We start from the raw sequence: 19,215 nt of genomic DNA, 5'->3' as shown, positions 1-19,215 counted from the left end.
TATATAACTTTTGTAAAGTCAAAGAGGCGCTAGCTTGGCACCCTAGCATTGGCCCTTCTTCCGACGCTTATATTTTTTTTCTTTTTCGGATGTCGTATAAACAAACGGTTAAGAGAATTGGAAACTACATTACAAGACATTTAATTTGGCATATAATTTGTCCCAAGAAGACCTCATATATCACACGAAATATATTGCTCAAAAAGCTTCATTACAAGGCAAATCCTTAGTCGGTTTTTCTGCAAATTAAATTCGATTTTTCCAAACTTTATATCTTATATCTAAACATAATATATAGTCATATTATGACTTTACACTCATTTAAATCATGATTAATAAGTCTCATATTCATTATACATCACCTTGGGACGCATAAGGTGTAACAAACAAAACCTAAGGAAAATAACTAACAACAAATGCACTTACCTGAAGGGAGAGACCGACAATGTTATTCGACAAGGCATTGTCATCAATGGTGGTGTAACAAACAAAACCTAAGGAAAATAAGTGATAGCAAATGCACTTACCCGAAGGGCGAGACCGGCAGTGTTATTCGACAAGGCGCTGTCATCTATGTTCTTGAGGGTCGTACCCTCAATCTCTGAACAAAGAGGGATGAGGGAGGGGATAATCTTCTCGGTATCCACAAGAAGATTATGGTCCATTAGGATCTATATAGTCCTTGAACCCCCTTCTAACCTCACTTTAAACTGAGTAAGCCTCTCGTCGATCATCCTCTATTCGTCTACGTCCATGTCGGAATCGGATCCAACATCCTCCTCATCAACAAACTTCCCTCCATCACCAGTCAATGAAGGCACGTCCGCTGCAATCTTAGAAGACGAGGCCTCTCCGTCTCAGAAGAACATGGCCGTCATTGCTTACCACGCCTTCGACGCCCTTCGCAGGTCGCATACTCGTATCCTCCAAATAAGGGGCCTCGGGACTTGCCTCTGGGATATTCCAGATATGCACTGTGGCCGTTTCCCAAAGGACAAAGCCACAATCTCCTACATCGACGGCCGACGGCCCCTCTCCCCCGATGTCCACGGCCCTCCTCTTACGAGGCATCAAATCTCCATCGCTAGGAAAAGGTTCGTCATCCTCGTCGATGAGAGAATAAAAGGGAGAATACAAATCCTCCACGACCGAAGTCTCCATGGCCGAAGTAGGGACAGATTTGGGCGTAATAACAGGAGGGACTAGAACAAAGGTAGGATCAGCCGTAGTCGAAAGAGGGACAGAAACCGAGGGCGCAATAGCTTTCATCTTCCGGAGCGAGGGTGCGGGAGCTCTCGACCTCCTCGTAGATCCCCTAGCCGAAGCTAAGAAAAAGCAAGAAAATGAAAATTAGTGAAGGTAAACAAAAAAATAGAGTTAAGACACCGACAATAAAAAGGAAATTACCAGTCGAAGGGAGAGCAGGCCCAAACTTCTTGAAAAAAGTTGGCCATTCACGAACCCCTGCGATGTGGGGATGAGCCGATCGATCAAGTCGGAAATATGAGCGACCAAAGGAGGAGGAGAGGTCTTGGCTGCAAAATAAGAAGGTGAGAAGTCAAAATTCAAGATCAAACACGATAAAGAGACCAAAATACTTACGAGTATAGTTCCAAGCTTCGGGAAAGCCGTCGACATTGGTCATAACGTCCTCGGTCCTGACATAGAAGAAGTTAAACCAGAATTGATGACTAGCCTTGTCTTACATATTCACCACCAGGCATTTCCCCCCTCGGTGGCGAAGGTTCAGCATCACCCCCTATAAAAGTTAGGAGCAAACAAATGGATTAAATGCCGCAGCTTCAGTTCGATCCTGGCCATCTCAGAAAACTTGGTAAGCATCTTTATAAGTTTATAGACCTACGACGCAAGCTGAGTTGGGCAAACACCGTAATAATGACAAAACTCCTCGACCAACGGTAGGTGAGGGAGAAAATAGCCGACTTGGAAGGAGTAGGCATAAAGGGCGCAATACCTAGGACGGTGGACTTGCACCGTATCCCACCCGGCCGGGATCAACTCAATGTGATTGGGAATGCCGAATTTAGCCCTATGCTCCGCCAATTCCTTCACCTTCATCACTGACCGAAAGGCTCCAGTTTGACATCTGGTAATTTTGTGAAATCGGATATGGAATTAGGGTTACGTGGGATTATCTCCTCCACCAACGGGAAGGTTCCATCCTCAACGATGGCAGGAACACTCTCCTCATGAGAGGGAAACACCACTGCCAAGGGAGCAATACGACTCCCCTCGCCGGCTTCAAAAGGTACGTTAGACATGATTCAATGTAAAGAAGGAGGATAACAAGCAAAAGGGAATGAGGAACGATGCAAGTCGCTGAAACAGTGAGTAAAAAAGTTCTACAAAGAAGATAAAGGAGAAGTTATTGCTTAAAGAGAAGGAAGGGTTTGGAAAAGTTTCAAAACCAACAAACCTTCCCCTATTTATAATGTTTGAGAGGCACCAGAATCGAAACGACGGGTCATGATTAGCACAGAAATCGAAACGACAGAGCCAATCGAGAGTCACACCTAAATCGATACAATACGACGGGAAATAATATCATTATGATGCATGACGTCATGATGTCACTTCTTCTCTTGGACCAGATGGCTCCACAGACTTCCCGGGTAATTCAAAAAATTCAAAATATGCGGACCTGAGAAGGCCACGTAGACCTATCTCCACGACCACGACCTCAACCAACCCTATAAAATTGAATTATAAACGACATTGTCCGCTCATCGACATCGTCCAGGGGAACGACCTCGATAAGCAGAGGGACTAACTGTATGGTTCAAAATCCATCTTTAGTAAAAAAGATATTGGTAATACATTCTTGGGATGCCACGCGTCGAAGTAATCTAATTATCAGTGAGGGCCGTGGTCGAAGAGTCAGCAAGTCTGAAGTCGAGGAGTCGTCATCGAGGCCGAGGTCGAGCATCCTTAACAGAGGTATAACGGCTAGTTTCGAGATAGGATACACAAGAGAATATTCGTACTATAGGGTTTTTGGGAACATTGTTCCGTATAAATAGAAAGAGACACAATGATAGGGGACGTGTGATATTTATTTGTAAAAATACACTTTGACTTGAGAAAGAGAATCAGATCTCCTTACAAATATACAAACATCACCTTTTCCTAAGATTCTTGTCTACACTTCTCCACTAGATCCGAGAATAACTCAAAGATTCAAAGGATTCTCCATTACTCATCATTGTCAGAAGGAACACTCATTGATTCCATCATTTCTCGGGTGACTCATTTATTCTATTTACTTAAATGCCATCTATTGTTATACATTAATATTGAATGCTACATTATTGCCTTTGATTTCTTGGAATATTTATTGCTTACTGCTGCCGTTCCCCAAATACACTTACATAGTATTTATTGCACTTTTGAGAACTCCATCTTAGGGATATTATTGTTAGCTAAGATTAGGCCTTATTTATATAAATTTTATTATTTGAACCAAGAGCTATAATTTTTGGTCAAACAATTACTTGTTTCCATTATGTATTATTTTATGCGTAAATCTAGGATATCTTATAATTAGTGACATATTAATATAAATAAAAGCCCTTAGAAAATCTATATATTGACAATTACATTTAGATTCAGAACTCAACCTGGATTTAAAGAAAATAAAATCCTTTCTTCGTGCAAGAATAAAAATAGAACAGACATAATGCACAAAGACAAAGTCGATCTATCTGCCTAACTTTTATCCATTCAAGAGGAAGAAAGATTGCCCATGCAAATACGCAGTTAAAAGAATTGGATATTCGTAAAAACACAAAACTCAAAACGGAGAAAAAATGGAAGCAAGCGGTAAATATATATTTTAAAATAATTGGGCAGTGTAAAATTGAAGAAACAGACAAACAAATGCTAAGTGGGTAAACAGTATATAATGTCACTCACGCACATGGCGGAAGGAGTAGAGAGAGAAAGAGAGAAGAAAGTGGATGCAGCTGTTAATGGTGTCTATCTTTTGTACTTTGGAGCGCGATTCGGTCTTCCCAAAGCAAAAGCCAAATCCTTTCACACCTTCGTTCCTCTACTCGTGACTTGTATGACAATATGAAGCTAAACGGCGTTCTACTGTTACCTTTAACGACCTTATCTTCAGATCCTCTTTGTCCTTAACCGCAACGGACCGTCCAAAAACCCTAATATGCTTCGCCGAAATTCTGTTACAAGGTCATTTTCTCCTTTTTTTCCTTTTTCTTCTGCATGCGACGCGATGGCGGATTTGTTGTTTTTGCGTATCGAGCGCTTGATATCTATACAGATGCGCCTTTTTGGATCCGGAAACTTTCTGAATTTTGTGCCTTTTTACATACAATTGGCTGAATTACACTTGAAATTGTTACTTGTTTGTTTCCTTTTCGTTCATTTTCGTCTCTGTTAGCTTACTCTGAACAGTTTGCTCAAGCCGCCTCTCTTTGTTGTCAGATTTTTTAGTGTCAGTGCGCATTTTGTTAGATTTGAGTTATAGTTCCACGTGTTTTTCTGTTCCTGCGGATGTATATAAAGGCGAGTATCCAATTCTGGACAGCTGTGTACACTTGTGATGAAAATGCATCAAATTAGGAAATGTAGTACTAGTATCTAAGTATCTAAACTTCCTGATTATCAAATTCTCTGAAGTCCTAACATTTCACTAAAAAAAGGAAAATTCGAAGCCACTGCTCAAACAGAGAAAGCGTTGATTTTGATGCACTCATTCCATGCCACAAGTTGATGCTAGATCAATTATTAGGAGATAATAAGTTTTCCTTTACCCGACTGTTTGTTAAACCTTTAATGGTTGCCTCATTTGGCTTCAAATGCATCCTGCTCCTCCAATGTTTAATTATTACCACAGCTGGCCACCTCTCACAGGACTAAGCTTGTTGCACTATCTAGTTTTTCAAGAAGTGGAACACATCTTAGATGGCATCCTTTGCTTGATAATGATCAAGCCTTGTTTCCGTAACAGGTGAGGCTTGCACGTCCACTGTGGTCTATAATAATTCTGAAGAATCAAACTGTGAGGGGCTTATTAGAAACTTGGCAATCCCAAAGAGTACCTAGAAGGCTTAAACAGATGTGGAGAACCAGTGCATTCCATGGACCTTATGTCTGGAAAGAAACAAGGTTTGCTTTGAAGGACATAGAAATAACATTATTAGAATTAAGAATATATGTCTTCATAATCTGTATTTTTGGTGTAGATGTAGCCAGTTAGGAAATTTGAATCAATTTATGGAGTTTCTAGAGGTGTTGGGAGGGGGAGAATAGTTTGCTGATGTTGTAATTTGGGTTGTTTTTCTGTAACTTTATTGTACCATCTTGGTACCTTATTAATAAAAGTTTTACCTTATCAAAAAAGATAATTCTGAAGAATCAGATAGGAACACCATATCCCTTGGTCCCTGAAACACTATTTGCTCCATACTAATTACACCCCCCCCCCCCCCCTCATCTGGATCTTTTGTATCGTGTCTTTGGACTTGGGGATAGAAATGATGATTTTATCTTTGATATTGCGGGCAACAGGCACTAGTCATTGTGGCCAATAAGTTTCTATACTTCCGTGTGACAAAGCTATTGGAATTTGATTTTTCAGAAGTACATTATTGTAGTGTGGGAATAGAACTGCTTATTGCTTCATTTGTCATGGATATGAGTTCTTGCATTCCTACGACTTACTGAGAATTTTGTGTTTCTGTTTCTCTGCAGAAGCATACAAGTGGATATTGTACGTCCAGACTATAGATCATTGTGACGATGATATTTATTTTTGTAGTGAGGGTCGGTGCTGGTCTTTCATTCCTTTTTTGATGGTTAGCATTTGACGAAGGATAGGCCAAAGAACTTTAGGATTGTGAAGAAGTATAACTCAGCAAAGATGCTGTTCAACAAAGACATTGAAGGTCTGCTTGATGATGGATTTGATGGGTCAGTTTATGAGACTCAGCTATTTGCAGACGTGTTCTTCGGAAATGAGAGCAGTACCAATAGGTGTCCTGTGGCCGGAGTTATCAATTTTGAGGGCGACATTACTAGCCAGACAGATGAACCTGGACATTTGTGTGTTGAGAATTCCGCATTGACACTACTTCATGATTCTCATGACGTAAAGGAAGATTCTAGAGAAGACCCATGTGAAAAAGAGCTAACCAATAGTCATGTGGAAAAGGAATCTGACCCATTAACTTCTTTGGATAGAATACCTGCAGATATAACACAGCAACCCTCTTTCTGCCCTTCTCAGAGTGTGTTATGTCATATAGTTGAATCTTCGAACCAAGGTGTTAAATCAAGTTCGTATTTGCAGAAGTGGCACGCTGTGCTGGACCAAAGTCACATGCTTGGTGAGGTGGATTCATCAAAATTAAGATCGTCTAAAATAGAAGGAAATGGATGGAAGGATGTAGCTGGTAAAGCAATTGCATCACCTGCTTCTCAGGAGAGCTATGCAACTAAGTTGTTGGTTGGCAGTGTCGCAAAGCCGTCAGGGATTCGTCGACCACCCAAGCCAAAGTGGAGGGACCATTGCTTTGTAGAACTGGATGAAGCTGAATTGTCAACGATTAAGGGTTCTCCAAATGACCCTCGCCCTCTTCTCCGGTACCACATCCATCGTTTGCTCAGAGCAGCAGGATGGGTAGTTGGAAGGCGTAAAAGAAACAATAAATTTCATGGAATTGGTGAGTATGTTTACAAGTCACCTGAAGGAAGACCAATCCGTGAATTCTGGAGGGCCTGGACCTTGTGTGGGCAGAGTGTGTTTACTTATGCAGATTGTATTTTGCCAGAAGTGGATTGTAGGTTGTGGTCTGATATGCATCAATTTTTGGGTGACCTATCTGCTACAGTGATGGAGATTGAAGAAAAACTGGATACCTTGGAAACAGCTTCTGCATTGGCTCGGCTTTGGTGTCTCCTTGATCCCTTTGCAATTGTGGTGTTCATTGACAAAACATTACGCTTTCTCAAAGAAGGAAAAACGGTTAAAGCCAAAATGACTTTGGTCACCACTCCTATTAAAAATGACACATTAAAGACTGTGGGCACTGCAGGAAACCTGTTTGCTGAGAGGTTGTTGCAGAACCAGCCTTGCAGCTCTTCTTTAGTCTCAGATAGTGCTTTGACAAGTCTTGAGGGAGATAAATGGATCCACAAGGAGTATGGTGATGAAAGTTCCCTCAACTTAACAGACTCACAGATGGGAGAAGGCAAATATCTGAATGGCGTATCTTATTATTATCCTAATGAAAGATCCATGTGCTTAAGTGATACTGTCAGTGGCGATGCTAATAAATACAGGAAACTCTTGGAAAATGGTAAAGATGTCCTGGATTTAGCTCCTTTACCAGCTTGTGGGTCTGAAAGCACCAGTGAGCATGCTGGATCTTGTTTGTTTGAGGTTCCTATTAGTTCAGGAAATGCACTAAGCTCGCTGGGGGGAGCTAATAATGTTCTTACTCAGCAAGATAGCAACAGTATACCTCTTGCGGCAAGTTCAGTCTTGAAAAGGAAGGCCTCAAAGAAATCAAAAAAGTTATCAGAAATGGAATTTACTAAAGGCTGCCAAGATGAGAAGTTTGGTACATCTTATAACAAGAGTGGATTGCATGAAGTCAGTGGATCTGGCTTACAAATACATTCAAGACCTAAGGGATATTTAGTAGACTACCTGGGGAGAGCTAGAGGTCATCAAGGGCAGTCCTTCCATAGTTCAGAGTCTCAGGACAATACTGAACAGAGCAATTTCAAGAAGTTTAGGCAGACATTGGCTAGTTCTAAGCAATTGAATCAGTTTAATGTGCACATGAAGTTCAACTCTGGGAATATTGACAATGATAACTCTCTGCGAGGAAGTATTGAATTTAAAGCAATTACAAATAAGCGCAAAATTGGGTCAAAGAAACTTAAGACATGTCGTCTTAGTGATGACGATCTCTTAATCTCAGCTGTAATTAGAAACAAGACATGCAGATCTGGCAACAAAAGGGGTAAAACTAAACCGCTGAGGAAAAGGAAGAGCCAGAAAAGCGGTTGCAAGTTGCTATTACGTAGCCTCAACAAGGGTGGAAAGCACTTCATCGAAGCAAAATGGCCTACCTTTGCCTCAAGAACAGTGTTATCCTGGTTAATTCATTCTGGTGTTGTTTCGCCAAACGAAGTGATCCAGTACCGGAACTTGAAGGACGATTCTGTGGTAAAAACCGGCGTAATAACTAGGGATGGTATATTCTGCAATTGCTGTGACAGGGTGCTATCCATCTCTGAGTTCAAAAGTCATGCTGGTTTTAAGCTCAATCGTCCCTGTTTGAATCTTTTCATGGAGTCTGGTAAGCCATTTACCTTATGTCAGCTTGAGGCTTGGTCAGATGAATACAAGGCACGAAGAGCTCTTCCTCAAACTGGCCAAGCTGAGGAAAGGGACCAAAATGATGACAGTTGCGGGCGATGTGGTGATGGTGGCGAGTTGATATGTTGTGATAATTGTCCAGCTACCTTTCATCTAGCTTGTTTGTTCACACCGGTTTGTCTTTTGACCCTTTTCACTTGGATAACTATCTCTAGCCAGTTTGGTATTTTTATCTTGCCTTGAGTGCATTCTTTTCTTGATCAACATTTATGTTTAACCCATTTGTAAATTGTAAAATGTCAAAGACCCCTCCTTATGCTTTATGCATGTGTTTCATATATGGTTTAACTGACATTATATTATGAAAGTATTTTTCCCTAGGAAGAAACTATACTTGTCTGAAACAGTTTTCGATCTGTCTTATTCTTGAAAAATTCGGTTGTGTTTTATCATTAGAGTGCTGGTGAACAACCAGCATCAACTTTCTAAATAGGCTATCCCATATGTAGCAACAGGTTCCTTAGACACCCTCAGTGACCAACGTAGAGTGATGGTTAAGTTTATTTTGAAGAAGACAGTAATTGACCTCTCAAAGTTGCCATTTATCCGTTGAAGGTGAAGCCGTATTATATGCATTTCAGAAGAGTGCGGAAGCCCAAAACTAGAACTACTAAATCTCTAACAAAATTCTTCTCCATGTTTTTTTGCTAGCTTTTTAAAAAACTGTTGAAAGTGGTCCTGGTAGCCCTGATCTGATGGATTAATCGGCCGTTCTTTGGCAATCAATGAAGTTTAACATGTTCAATGTCAATTGGGACTTCAAGACTTCGGTTGGCCTCTTTTTAAGAATCTGACAAGTGTATTTGGCTGTCCCAACTTGTGTTTATCTACAGTTCACTTGCTGGCAAAATTGAAGTGTATTTATGAGCCCTTGCTTAATTAGAAAGTAAGGCAGTTCTATAGAACTCAAGAAGTATGCACTTTTTCCTATTTTATCCCAATTCTAGATTTGATTCCTCTCACCATTGTGGTAGATTCAATTTGATCTAAATATTAAGAACATCCCAATTTCGTTACAGGTTTCAATCTACTATCTTAAACGCAAAGAAAATTTCTAAAAAATAAGTGGCATACAGATGACCCATATTAGGCCATTGTGGTTCGAGAGGAATGAGAAGGATTCAATTTGGCCTAAATGGGCTTTCCTTTGCTTGTTATTTGCTATTTGAATCTTCTGCTTTAATGCTTGTCTGCGAGTTTCTGGAGAGGTATCACAATAAGTTAATTGGTCGTTCTATTGGATCTGATACCGTATTTGTTCGCAATGATATAAAAGCAAATTAATAGCAAAGAGTCAGCTTAAATTATTGACCTATCAGATGAAATAGCTAAGAGATGGCTTGTATGACAACTATTATTTCACACCTGACACATTTATCATAGATATGGTGATCTGGGACTTGGAGGATGAGTTATTGGCTAGATACGTAGCCCACTTCAAATGCCAAAGCTTGTGTTCTACATTTCAGTCTTATAAGATTTTCCAAAATTGTGTCTTCAAGCCCTATATAGTGATAATCTAGGTTTTCCTGATTGAGGTTGTTTTCTGACCCATATTCTGTTATTTCAGCCACTTTTGGGCCAAATATCTTATTTTCAGTTTCTCACATGTTTTCCTATTCTATTGGTACTTTACCTAGTCATTTGGGGATTAGTTTTTTTCCCACAATATGAACTGCTGCACTTATTAGTTTGGGCATATTGATGCAAATTCAGTTTATTTAAGAGTTTCTTTTGATTTTTTGGATTTCAAGAAGTTCTCATGCTGTTTGCCTGTTTCAAATGGAGAACTAAAGAGGGCGGAAGCCCTTTTTTGCATGAGTCTTTACTTATACTTAATTTATTGACTTCTCAGTTGGTTGACATATTACCATGTTTGAAGTCGAACTGAATTATCTTTGTCCAGCTTTTTGGTACATCTCTTAATTCCTAATTGTGAAGGTGTTTAACTTTTGGTTGTGACGTAAATCACTTTGTTGATCTTTAGCAAAAGTCACTATCTTAATGATCAAGAAAAATCAAGTCATTTTGTTAAAACTAACAATTACATATTCTGTCATGATGGTGGTAATTATGAATTAGTTAAAATCAAAATCAGTCTCGTAGAGCGAGCATAAAATGTTAGCTTGCATAATGTGTGGACCCACTCTTGGCCTATATTTAGGCCTTAAACTTCAAGGAAGACGGCTCAACTTGTTTGTTGCTATAAGTAAAATATACTTTGGCTAGTATGATTTTGCTTATCTTATACTTTATCATATAGAAGACCATCTCCATTCATTGTTAAAAATAAATGAATAAATAAATAAAAAAGAAAAGAACGGAAATCTCTGTTATAAATTGAATCAAACAAAAAATAATGGACCTATATCACCATGTCTTCCAGGTCCCAGTATATGATCGTTTATGTGAAATCAGTTGACCCTCTTTTTCCTTACTGGCTAGTATCTAAGACGATTAGTGTATTACTCATGTTGCTGCGGTAGTTTTTTATGCCCGTAATGCTCCATTGCTTTTGAACTGGTTTTGATGAGATCGATGGTAGTGATTTGATGTTCTGATTCAAATTGGTTCGGCAGCTTGTATTGTCTTTTCTGCTTGATTATTTGTTTACTAAACTTGTTTTGACTTTTCTGCTTGATTATTTGTTTTACATTGTTCTTCTTGCTTCTTTTTTTTTTCCATTCTCATAAATCGTACCATGTTCTTCTCTACAAGCCTGTGCTATATTCATTTTTTTCATGACCGTGCTATCTCCACCAGCAACAGGTACCAGGTAACTCTGTCCACCAAGGCTTGAACAGATGAGAAGAATCACCTAGTGTTTTTTGTCTCAGCTGGGTTTTGAACTTGAGACCTCATGATTCTCAACCCACTTCATTCACCACTAGGTCACACCCTTGGGTGCTATATTCATTTACCGATGTTGTTGTGGTTTCTGTTTTTGCACAAGGCATGGATTTACTATATTCCTTCTAAAATATCATATCCATTCATATGGCCTGGTTTTCCTTTGATTTTGTTACGTATCATACATTGAGTACTTCATTTTGTTTGAAGATACTGGACAAGAGATATAGATTCTAGTAGATTAACTTTATCATTTCTTGTTTCAGGAACTTCCTGAAGGGAGTTGGTATTGTCCACAGTGCACTTGCAGGAAATGTGGGGACGTGGTTAAATTTAGTGAAGCATTGAGGTCCTCCAGTGCATTAAAATGTTCACAGTGTGAGCATAAATGTGTGTACTCCCATGAACTTGACTTGATTGGTCTTTTTGGTTTATGTTCTTTTCCCGTTGTAGGCCTTCAAATGTCCGAATATTGCTATTGGAGCTTTGTGTTCACTTCTTACCATAATGCACGGTCCCAAATAATACTAAGATTTTGAGTTTGGCATACTTCACAAGCCTCAATCAGAGAGTTGTCTTGTTTCACATATTTAGTTGTGTCATTTTGGGGGGGGGGGGGGTGTATTTCTTCCTTCCCAAAAATTTCCTTGTTTTTTTCTGTTACTAAATGCCTTGATGATTTGTGAACAGACCATGAAGCATGCAGTAAGCTAAGGGTTACAAAAGGCGGAGAAGCCTCTGATACGTGGTTCTGCAGCGAAAGCTGTCAGGAGGTGAGCTCGACATCTCAGCTTCTGCTATTGTAAAACAAGCTTGCTCAGTGATGTAGGTACTGAATGCAATTAGCGTACATAAAATGAATCGACTTTTCACTTTTTTGTCTCTTTGAAGGTTTTAATGTGGATTTTTTGAAATGCTATCTGATGGTTTAGTTCCTTTTGCATGCAATATGACTTGGTGGAGAATGTGATATGACTGTTATTTTGTTAATGTATCATCTCAGTCAGTCTATACTCTACGTAACAGCTAAACTAAGAACAGGAATTCTCGCACCATGTACAGTAATATTAGAAAACCTCTGTTTGTTTACTGCCAGAGTACTATTCTGTGGCTTTGAAACATCAGTTACAGGTCGGCCTTGGATTAAGTCACCTGTTAGATCTTTTCTTTGATAAGTGAATTTAATTTTATCATGAAAGAACTTCATCCAGTTAAGTCTTCTCTTCTTTTGATGGTTTCCCTGAGGTTCTGAAATACTTGTATCATATTCATGTTTTTGCAGTTCTCCTGGTGTTGTTGTTGTTGTTGTTGTTTTTGCAGTTCTCCTAGTGTCTGAAAGTTTTTCAGTATGCATTAGCAAAATGCTTTGAATGTGGCCCCACTGTTAATTGGAGTCAATTGGGATGGCATCATGATGGAATAATATTATTCAATCTGTTGACCGAAGATTATGATTAACAAGAAAATATGACAAACCTTATGTGAACTTCTTTAGAAAAGGAACATTACGAAACTTTAACATGGTTAATCTGTAGTTCGTTTAAGTAATCGGTCCTCTAGGCGGTGCTGTGTTTGATGAGAACACAAAATCTAGGAATGCCGAGTACTGCTGAAATAAATACTAACTTCATTGCAAGCTTGATTATGAATTATTGTGGTTGTCTTTTGAAAACTTAGGGTTTTTGCAGGTATATGAAGGTCTTCGCTCTCGAATTGGGCTCATTAATCTTCTGACTGATGGCTTGTCATGGACTCTTCTGAGGTGCATTCATGGTGACCACATAGTTCATTCTGCTCAGCGGTTTATTGCTTTGAAGGCAGAATGCAACTCAAAGTTAGCAGTTGCCCTTACGATTATGGAGGAGTGCTTTCTTCCCATGGTGGACCCGAGAACAGGCATAGATATGATACCCCATGTAATATACAGCTGGGGGTGAGTAATTTCCATTTGACATCAGCTTTTATTGCGCGCTGCTGTGCTTTCCTGTGTGGTGTATCACTTATTTCTCCACTTTTTTTTATAGCAGTTTGTGGAATTAGCTATAAGTGGTTTTTGCTGGACTCCCTGCACTTGATATGCCTAACGTTTCCTGTTCATTTAGTTCTCATTCAAAATAATTGAATGGAATGGTTAAATGGGAGGTTTAACAATAAATTTATGAATAATTAGTACATTTATATTGAAATGATAGAGAACAACTTTATAAGAAATTTTTTATCTGAAGCATTGTGTTCTAAGGAGTATGGCAATATGCAAACAAATGGATGGAGTTTCATCGATTCAATGAGCCAAAACAGATGGAAACTTTTTTCCTGTATCCATGGTGTCATTTGACTAGTTCATATCAATGTTACACAATACAATGATACTTAAGTGGTGCTGTCAGACTGATCCTTAAAATCTTTACAGATCACAACTTGCACGATTAAATTATCATGGATTCTACACAGTGATCCTGGAGAAAGATGACATATCAGTAGCTGTAGCATCAATTAGGTAACTCTTTACCATCTTGAAAGAAATTGCCCTTTATCTTGCTTATTCTATGAACTCCGTACCTCTAAGGCAATGTAGATATTCTCGGTGCATATGCATCTTTTTTCGTTTTGCTTTGTGTTCTTGTACCTTTTGATTGCAGCATGTTTTCCTTTGTTCATTATTTAAAAAAAAGGACAAAACGAAGAAAATAAGACATTATTGGAATTGAAACTACAGAAGGAAAAAAGTCACATTTCATTTTCAGTGTTCCATCTTGATCTGATCTTTCGGTTTGTATGCTATGTTAGTGTTTCTTACTGTAAACCTTTCAATTCAAAATGTATTAAGTATTGTCTTGGCTTGTGAGTATTAAAAGTGTTTTCTCCTATCGGCTGCTTAAATTGAGATATTAGACAGTGGTTTAGTATCAGATGGCTATACAAATATTGCCCACACATTTTAGGTTGTTTCTTTTGGTTGTTGCTTGTTAGAAAATTAATTCTTTTTTGGAATTTCTTAGAAAAAATGTTCAACTTTTTTCATCTGGAGGTTTCTGTATAACTGGTGCATTCATGTCTATTAGGAAAGGTGCTTTGAAGAGAGATATTAATAGTTGTTGACTGAATTCCCAAACTATCACTATCCAATTCCTACATTTACTATAAGGGGATGCCACAAGGAGTTATAGTTATGACTTTGTTCCCAGATCCTCGATCATTGATTATGACAACCCGTGGCCAATGGTGGATCTATGTTTTGGAGGTATGGGTGCTTCAGCGCCCATTGACTTTGGCCAAATTGTCTTACGTATGCATAAATAATACTTCAAAAAGTCTATAAAGTGACCAATAGCACCCACTATGATGAGGTCCCAGAGGGTGCTCATAGTGTGGAATGCTTTTGTAGAGCTCTTTTCTACAAAGGTCTTGGTTCAAATCCCTCTGGAGGGGAATTTCTTTCCTTATTATCACCTATGCTTGGTTCAAGTCGTTCCCTCTATTTTTCTCATGCTCTATTCAAAATTTTGAACCAAGTAAGATCCTTCCTTTTCTGTTTCACTTTACGAGCAAATTCCTTAATCAAATTTATTGTCCATAGTTTGGAGTGAAACGCATAACGTGTAATATTAAATGTTTAAGAGTGAAACTTTATGTTTTATACTTTTATTGAATATCTTTTTGTAACTTTGTACTGTTGTTTAGTTATTAAATGTTTAAGTAAACTATTTTAAATAGAGCAATATAAACTTAGTCTCATCTTATTGTAAATGGTTGCATCGTGAAATCAAATTATTGTATTTGGAATACTTTAATCTAACGTAACACTTCATAAATTTTGACTATTCCGTATTTACTTTGTATGTCTAAACCATTAATTTGTTGAAGTTGTAATTATTAAGATTGAGATAGAAAAAAATCCCAAGAAGTTTAAAGGTGAATAATTGAATTAAACAAAGAATTTTAAAATGAGATTTTCTTTTCACCAAAGTATCTATTTGACAGGCCATACTTGTTTCAATGTCTTTCATATTTTCTTCTAAATTTACTCAAATATAATTTGAATGAATAAAGTGAAAAAAGCTAAAGTAAACAGAACTTATTTAGTTTTGTGATCGTTTGTCTAGTTATAACATAAAATCCTAGTAAATCAATCTGATTTAACTCAAAAACTGATCGATCCGACCCAAATGAATACCCATGTTTAGTTTTTGTGCCACTATGAATTTACACTAATATCAGTGAAGTTCGATTTATAAATTCGGGATCTGCCACCGTCCGTGGCTATCCTGCTGGCTGTTTGAAGAAACTGTCACTAAATCAGGACAAATCTTTCTTATTTTTTTTCCCATCAGGACAAGTCTTTCTCTGATCAGAATTTTGGTTCTTATGCAGGATCCATGGAGTAACAGTTGCTGAGATGCCCCTTATTGCAACATGCAGTAAATACCGTCGCCAGGGAATGTGCAGGCGCCTACTGAATTCTATACAGGAGGTAATTTGACCAGGAAACAGTGTTTTGAACTCTGGGGGTCCCCCACAGTTGTTTACTTATTGCCAGGCGGCACATAAGCCCTTGCGAAATGGGCGTAAATCCCATGAATTTTTTAATAATACTAATTATTAGTAGTATGAAAATAAAAAATAACAAAAAAATGCATTCAAATTATGTATGATTTTAAAGATTAAACAAACCGTTGAATGATTTAACATAAATGCTTAACATGCTAATAAACATATGATAGTAGAGAAGTGTATAAGATATGTTACGCGGCGCCTTCCTGAGATTCCTTGGAAGGGCGACGTAAGGCTAGGCAACTGATGTCAGTGCAGTTGCTGTCCGCCAACTGAGGTCCCCTCCGTACGCTAGACGAGATTGTCAGTGCCGTACGGGAAAACCAATGTCAAGAGCAATTGAGAGAACAGAAATGAGAATTCAGAATGAAAGAAAGCTTGATTGCATTAATGAAAGCTATTACAGAAAAGCAACGTGGTGTCGAGGGGGAGAGACACCAGTGCAGAGAATTGCTTGCTTGCTAGAAAGTTTTGATTGCTTGATCCCCCCTAATAGTACTTAAAAAAAATAATCCAAAGTTACAAGACTAGACTTGACTAAGCTAGAGAAACATAATGGAAGTACATGAAATAAAACTACTCTATATTTACAATGAAAATGACTTAGTTTTCTATAAGGCAGCAGCAGGTCCGTTGTCAGCAGCAGTGTCTTTGGCATCACGGTCTGCGCGCGCGGCGCTGTTGGCTTCTGCCTGCGGCTTGGCGCTCGCGAGGGATATCGGTGGGGCAACAGAGGCACCTGTGCGCTTGTCACTTGGCGGCCAAGACCACGGGGCCGTCCGTGGCTCTAGGCATTGGGAGGTTTGCTAGGACGCCACGGGGCGCGCCCAAGGGGTCATGGGGCATGGCCGGAAAGCCGCCCATGACATTCTCCCCCACCTGAGTTGGCGACGTCCTCGGCGCCTTACTTGCAAAATAATCTTCAATGAGGCTCTTGTAGGCTTTGAGGTTTGTTCCCCTCTCCCAAGTATTCTCTTCTGCATCACAGCCCTGCCATTTCACCAAAAACTCTTGGTGATCTTTCCTTGAGGCATGAATCACTCTGTCATCAAGGATAGCTTCAACACGCCTTTTCCCGGTTGAATTGGGACCTCGAATACTGGGTATTGTGAGCTGGCTCCTTGAAGGATCCTCCGTGTCTTCCCGAAAAGGTTTCAGGAGACTGACATGGAAGACATGATGAATTTTCCACCAAGCTGGGGTATCCACCCGGTATGCAACCTTCCCAATACGCTTTTCAATGGACAAGGGTCCAATGTATTTTTGCAATAGGTGAGGGTCATGGACCCCTGCAAATAAGTACCGCTTTGGAATTTTGACCATCACTTTGTCTTCTACTTGATATTCAACAAAGCGACGATTCTGATCAGCATGCCTTTCATCCGCTTTTGGGCTTTGACAAGATAGCTCCGCACTATCTCCAAATTCCGTTTCCGCTCTTTTGAGAAGCTGGCAGCTCGAGGAGATTTAGCCATGTTTGGTGCATTCACAGTGTGTGGGAGTAGCGGTTGCTGTCCGGTAACAATTTCAAAAGCGCTTTTGTTGGTACTAGAGCTCTTTTGTGAAACACAGTTGAGCAGCATCCAGAAGCTTCACCCAATTCTTCTGCGATCCGGTTACAAAGTGGCGGAGATATTCCTACAACATACCATTGAACCGCTCCGTCTGGCCATCAGATTGCGGGTGAAAACTTGAGCTGTGACTCAATTTTGACCCAAGGCACTTGAAGAGTTGGGTCCAAAAGTTGCTAGTGAAGCGTGAGTCGCGGTCACTAACAATGTCTTTGGGCAGGCCCCAATATTTGACGACATGAGAGAAGAAGAGTCGAGCTGTATCTTCTGCTGATATATATTGTGGGGCTGCAATAAAGGTGGCATACTTGGAAAACCGGTCCACCACAACCAAGATGGTTGTGAGATCTCCGACCTTGGGCAATCCGGTGATGAAATCCAGGGAAACGCTTTCCCAAGGTCTCTTTGGGACAGCGAGTGGTTCCAAGAGTCCCGCTTGTGTCAAGCGGTCCGACTTGTCCTTCTGGCATACTAGACAAGTCTTCACATACTGAGCGACATCATCGACCATTTGAGGCCAATAATAGGCATGACGAAGTAACGCCATGGTGCGTTCTTCACCGGGATGGCCGGCCCACAGAGTATCATGACATTCCGCTAGAAGAGTCCTCCGCAAATCTCCTCCTTTAGGAACATAAAGTCGGTTCCCTTTTACTTTCAGAAAACCATCTTCCATGTAGAACTGGCGAGTCTTGCCCCGTCCTACCAAATCAACCAAATACTGAGCAGCAGGATCCTTGATGAGTAGATCCCGTATTTGGTCCTTGATGGATGTGGCTACTTCGCTCCCCCTTAGGGTGGCGAGTAGGCACACCGATGCTAGATCAGCTCTCCGACTGAGCGCATCAGCAACATGATTGGTCTTTCCACTGCGATACTCCAAGTTGAAGTGGAATTCAGCTAGGAGTTCCTGCCACCTGGCCTGTCGACCGTTCAGCTTCGGTTGGGTCATGAAATGGCTAACAGCTGTGTTGTCTGTCTTGACCACGAACGGGGTTCCCAGCAGATAGTGCCTCCAGAGGCGCAAGCAGTGGACGACAGCCAATAATTCTTTCTCATGGGCGGCATAGCGCCGCTCTGCATCCTTCAGCTTCCGACTCTCGTACGCTACAGGTGCCCTTCTTGTAGCAGGACTCCGCCGAGTGCATAGTCAGAAGCATCTGTTTGTACCTCGAACGGCTTGGCCAAATCAGGAAGGGCCAAGACGGGACTACAAGACATAGCCGCTTTTAATGCGTTGAAGGCCTCTGCTCTCCTTGGTCCCCAATCCCAAGGTGTGACCTTTTTGAGGAGTTCTGTCAATGGCACTGAGTAGTTCTTCACAATCCGCCGGTAGAAGTTGCATAGGCCAAGGTACGCCCTCAAGGCGTGGACATCCTTAGGTGTCGGCCAATCTGTGATGGCCTGGATTTTCTGTTGGTCCATCTTGATGCGTCCTTCCTCGATGACACGTCCGAGGAAATCAATTTGCTTCTGAGCAAAGGAGCACTTGGATAACTTTGCATATAGTTCATGTTCCCGCAACCGAGCTAGGACCTTCCGCAAGTGTACTAGGTGTTCTTCCAATGTCTGGCTATATACCACAATGTCATCTAAGTAGACCACCACAAATTCGTCGATGTACACTCGGAAGACTTGGTTCATGAGAGTGCAAAACATAGCAGGGGCGTGGTCGAAGCCGAATGGCATGACCAGGAAGTCGTACGACCCGATACTCTTGTCACACAAGTCGTCTTGTGTTCATCACCCTCTGCAATCCGAACTTGCCAATAACCTGTCTTCAGATCTATCTTGGTGAACACCGTAGCA

At 40.2% G+C, this 19,215-nt stretch overlaps 1 protein-coding gene across 3 annotated transcripts in view; it reads left to right on the top strand.

The window, feature by feature from the left end:
* Positions 1 to 3,918: 3,918 nt before the first annotated feature.
* LOC109241358 (increased DNA methylation 1-like) overlaps positions 3,919 to 19,215 on the top strand; it is an 18,379-nt gene continuing 3,082 nt past the window's right edge. Inside the window, exons 1-8 of one of the 3 annotated variants that reach the window (XM_019408094.1) lie at positions 3,919 to 4,212; positions 4,994 to 5,151; positions 5,737 to 8,548; positions 11,551 to 11,674; positions 11,975 to 12,057; positions 12,973 to 13,217; positions 13,695 to 13,781; positions 15,656 to 15,755. In XM_019408094.1, the coding sequence (XP_019263639.1) occupies positions 5,906 to 8,548; positions 11,551 to 11,674; positions 11,975 to 12,057; positions 12,973 to 13,217; positions 13,695 to 13,781; positions 15,656 to 15,755 (3,282 nt within the window). In that variant the 5' untranslated portion in view covers positions 3,919 to 4,212; positions 4,994 to 5,151; positions 5,737 to 5,905. The remainder of the gene's footprint in view (positions 4,213 to 4,993; positions 5,152 to 5,736; positions 8,549 to 11,550; positions 11,675 to 11,974; positions 12,058 to 12,972; positions 13,218 to 13,694; positions 13,782 to 15,655; positions 15,756 to 19,215) is intronic. The other 2 variants (XM_019408093.1, XM_019408095.1) reach the window with 2 other exon arrangements.

This window comes from Nicotiana attenuata, unplaced genomic scaffold (assembly GCF_001879085.1).
Source record: "Nicotiana attenuata strain UT unplaced genomic scaffold, NIATTr2, whole genome shotgun sequence".
NCBI classification, from domain to species: Eukaryota; Viridiplantae; Streptophyta; class Magnoliopsida; order Solanales; family Solanaceae; genus Nicotiana; species Nicotiana attenuata.
Note: the sequence above shows the minus strand (reverse complement) of the source record. Positions and strands in the feature narration are given on the sequence as shown.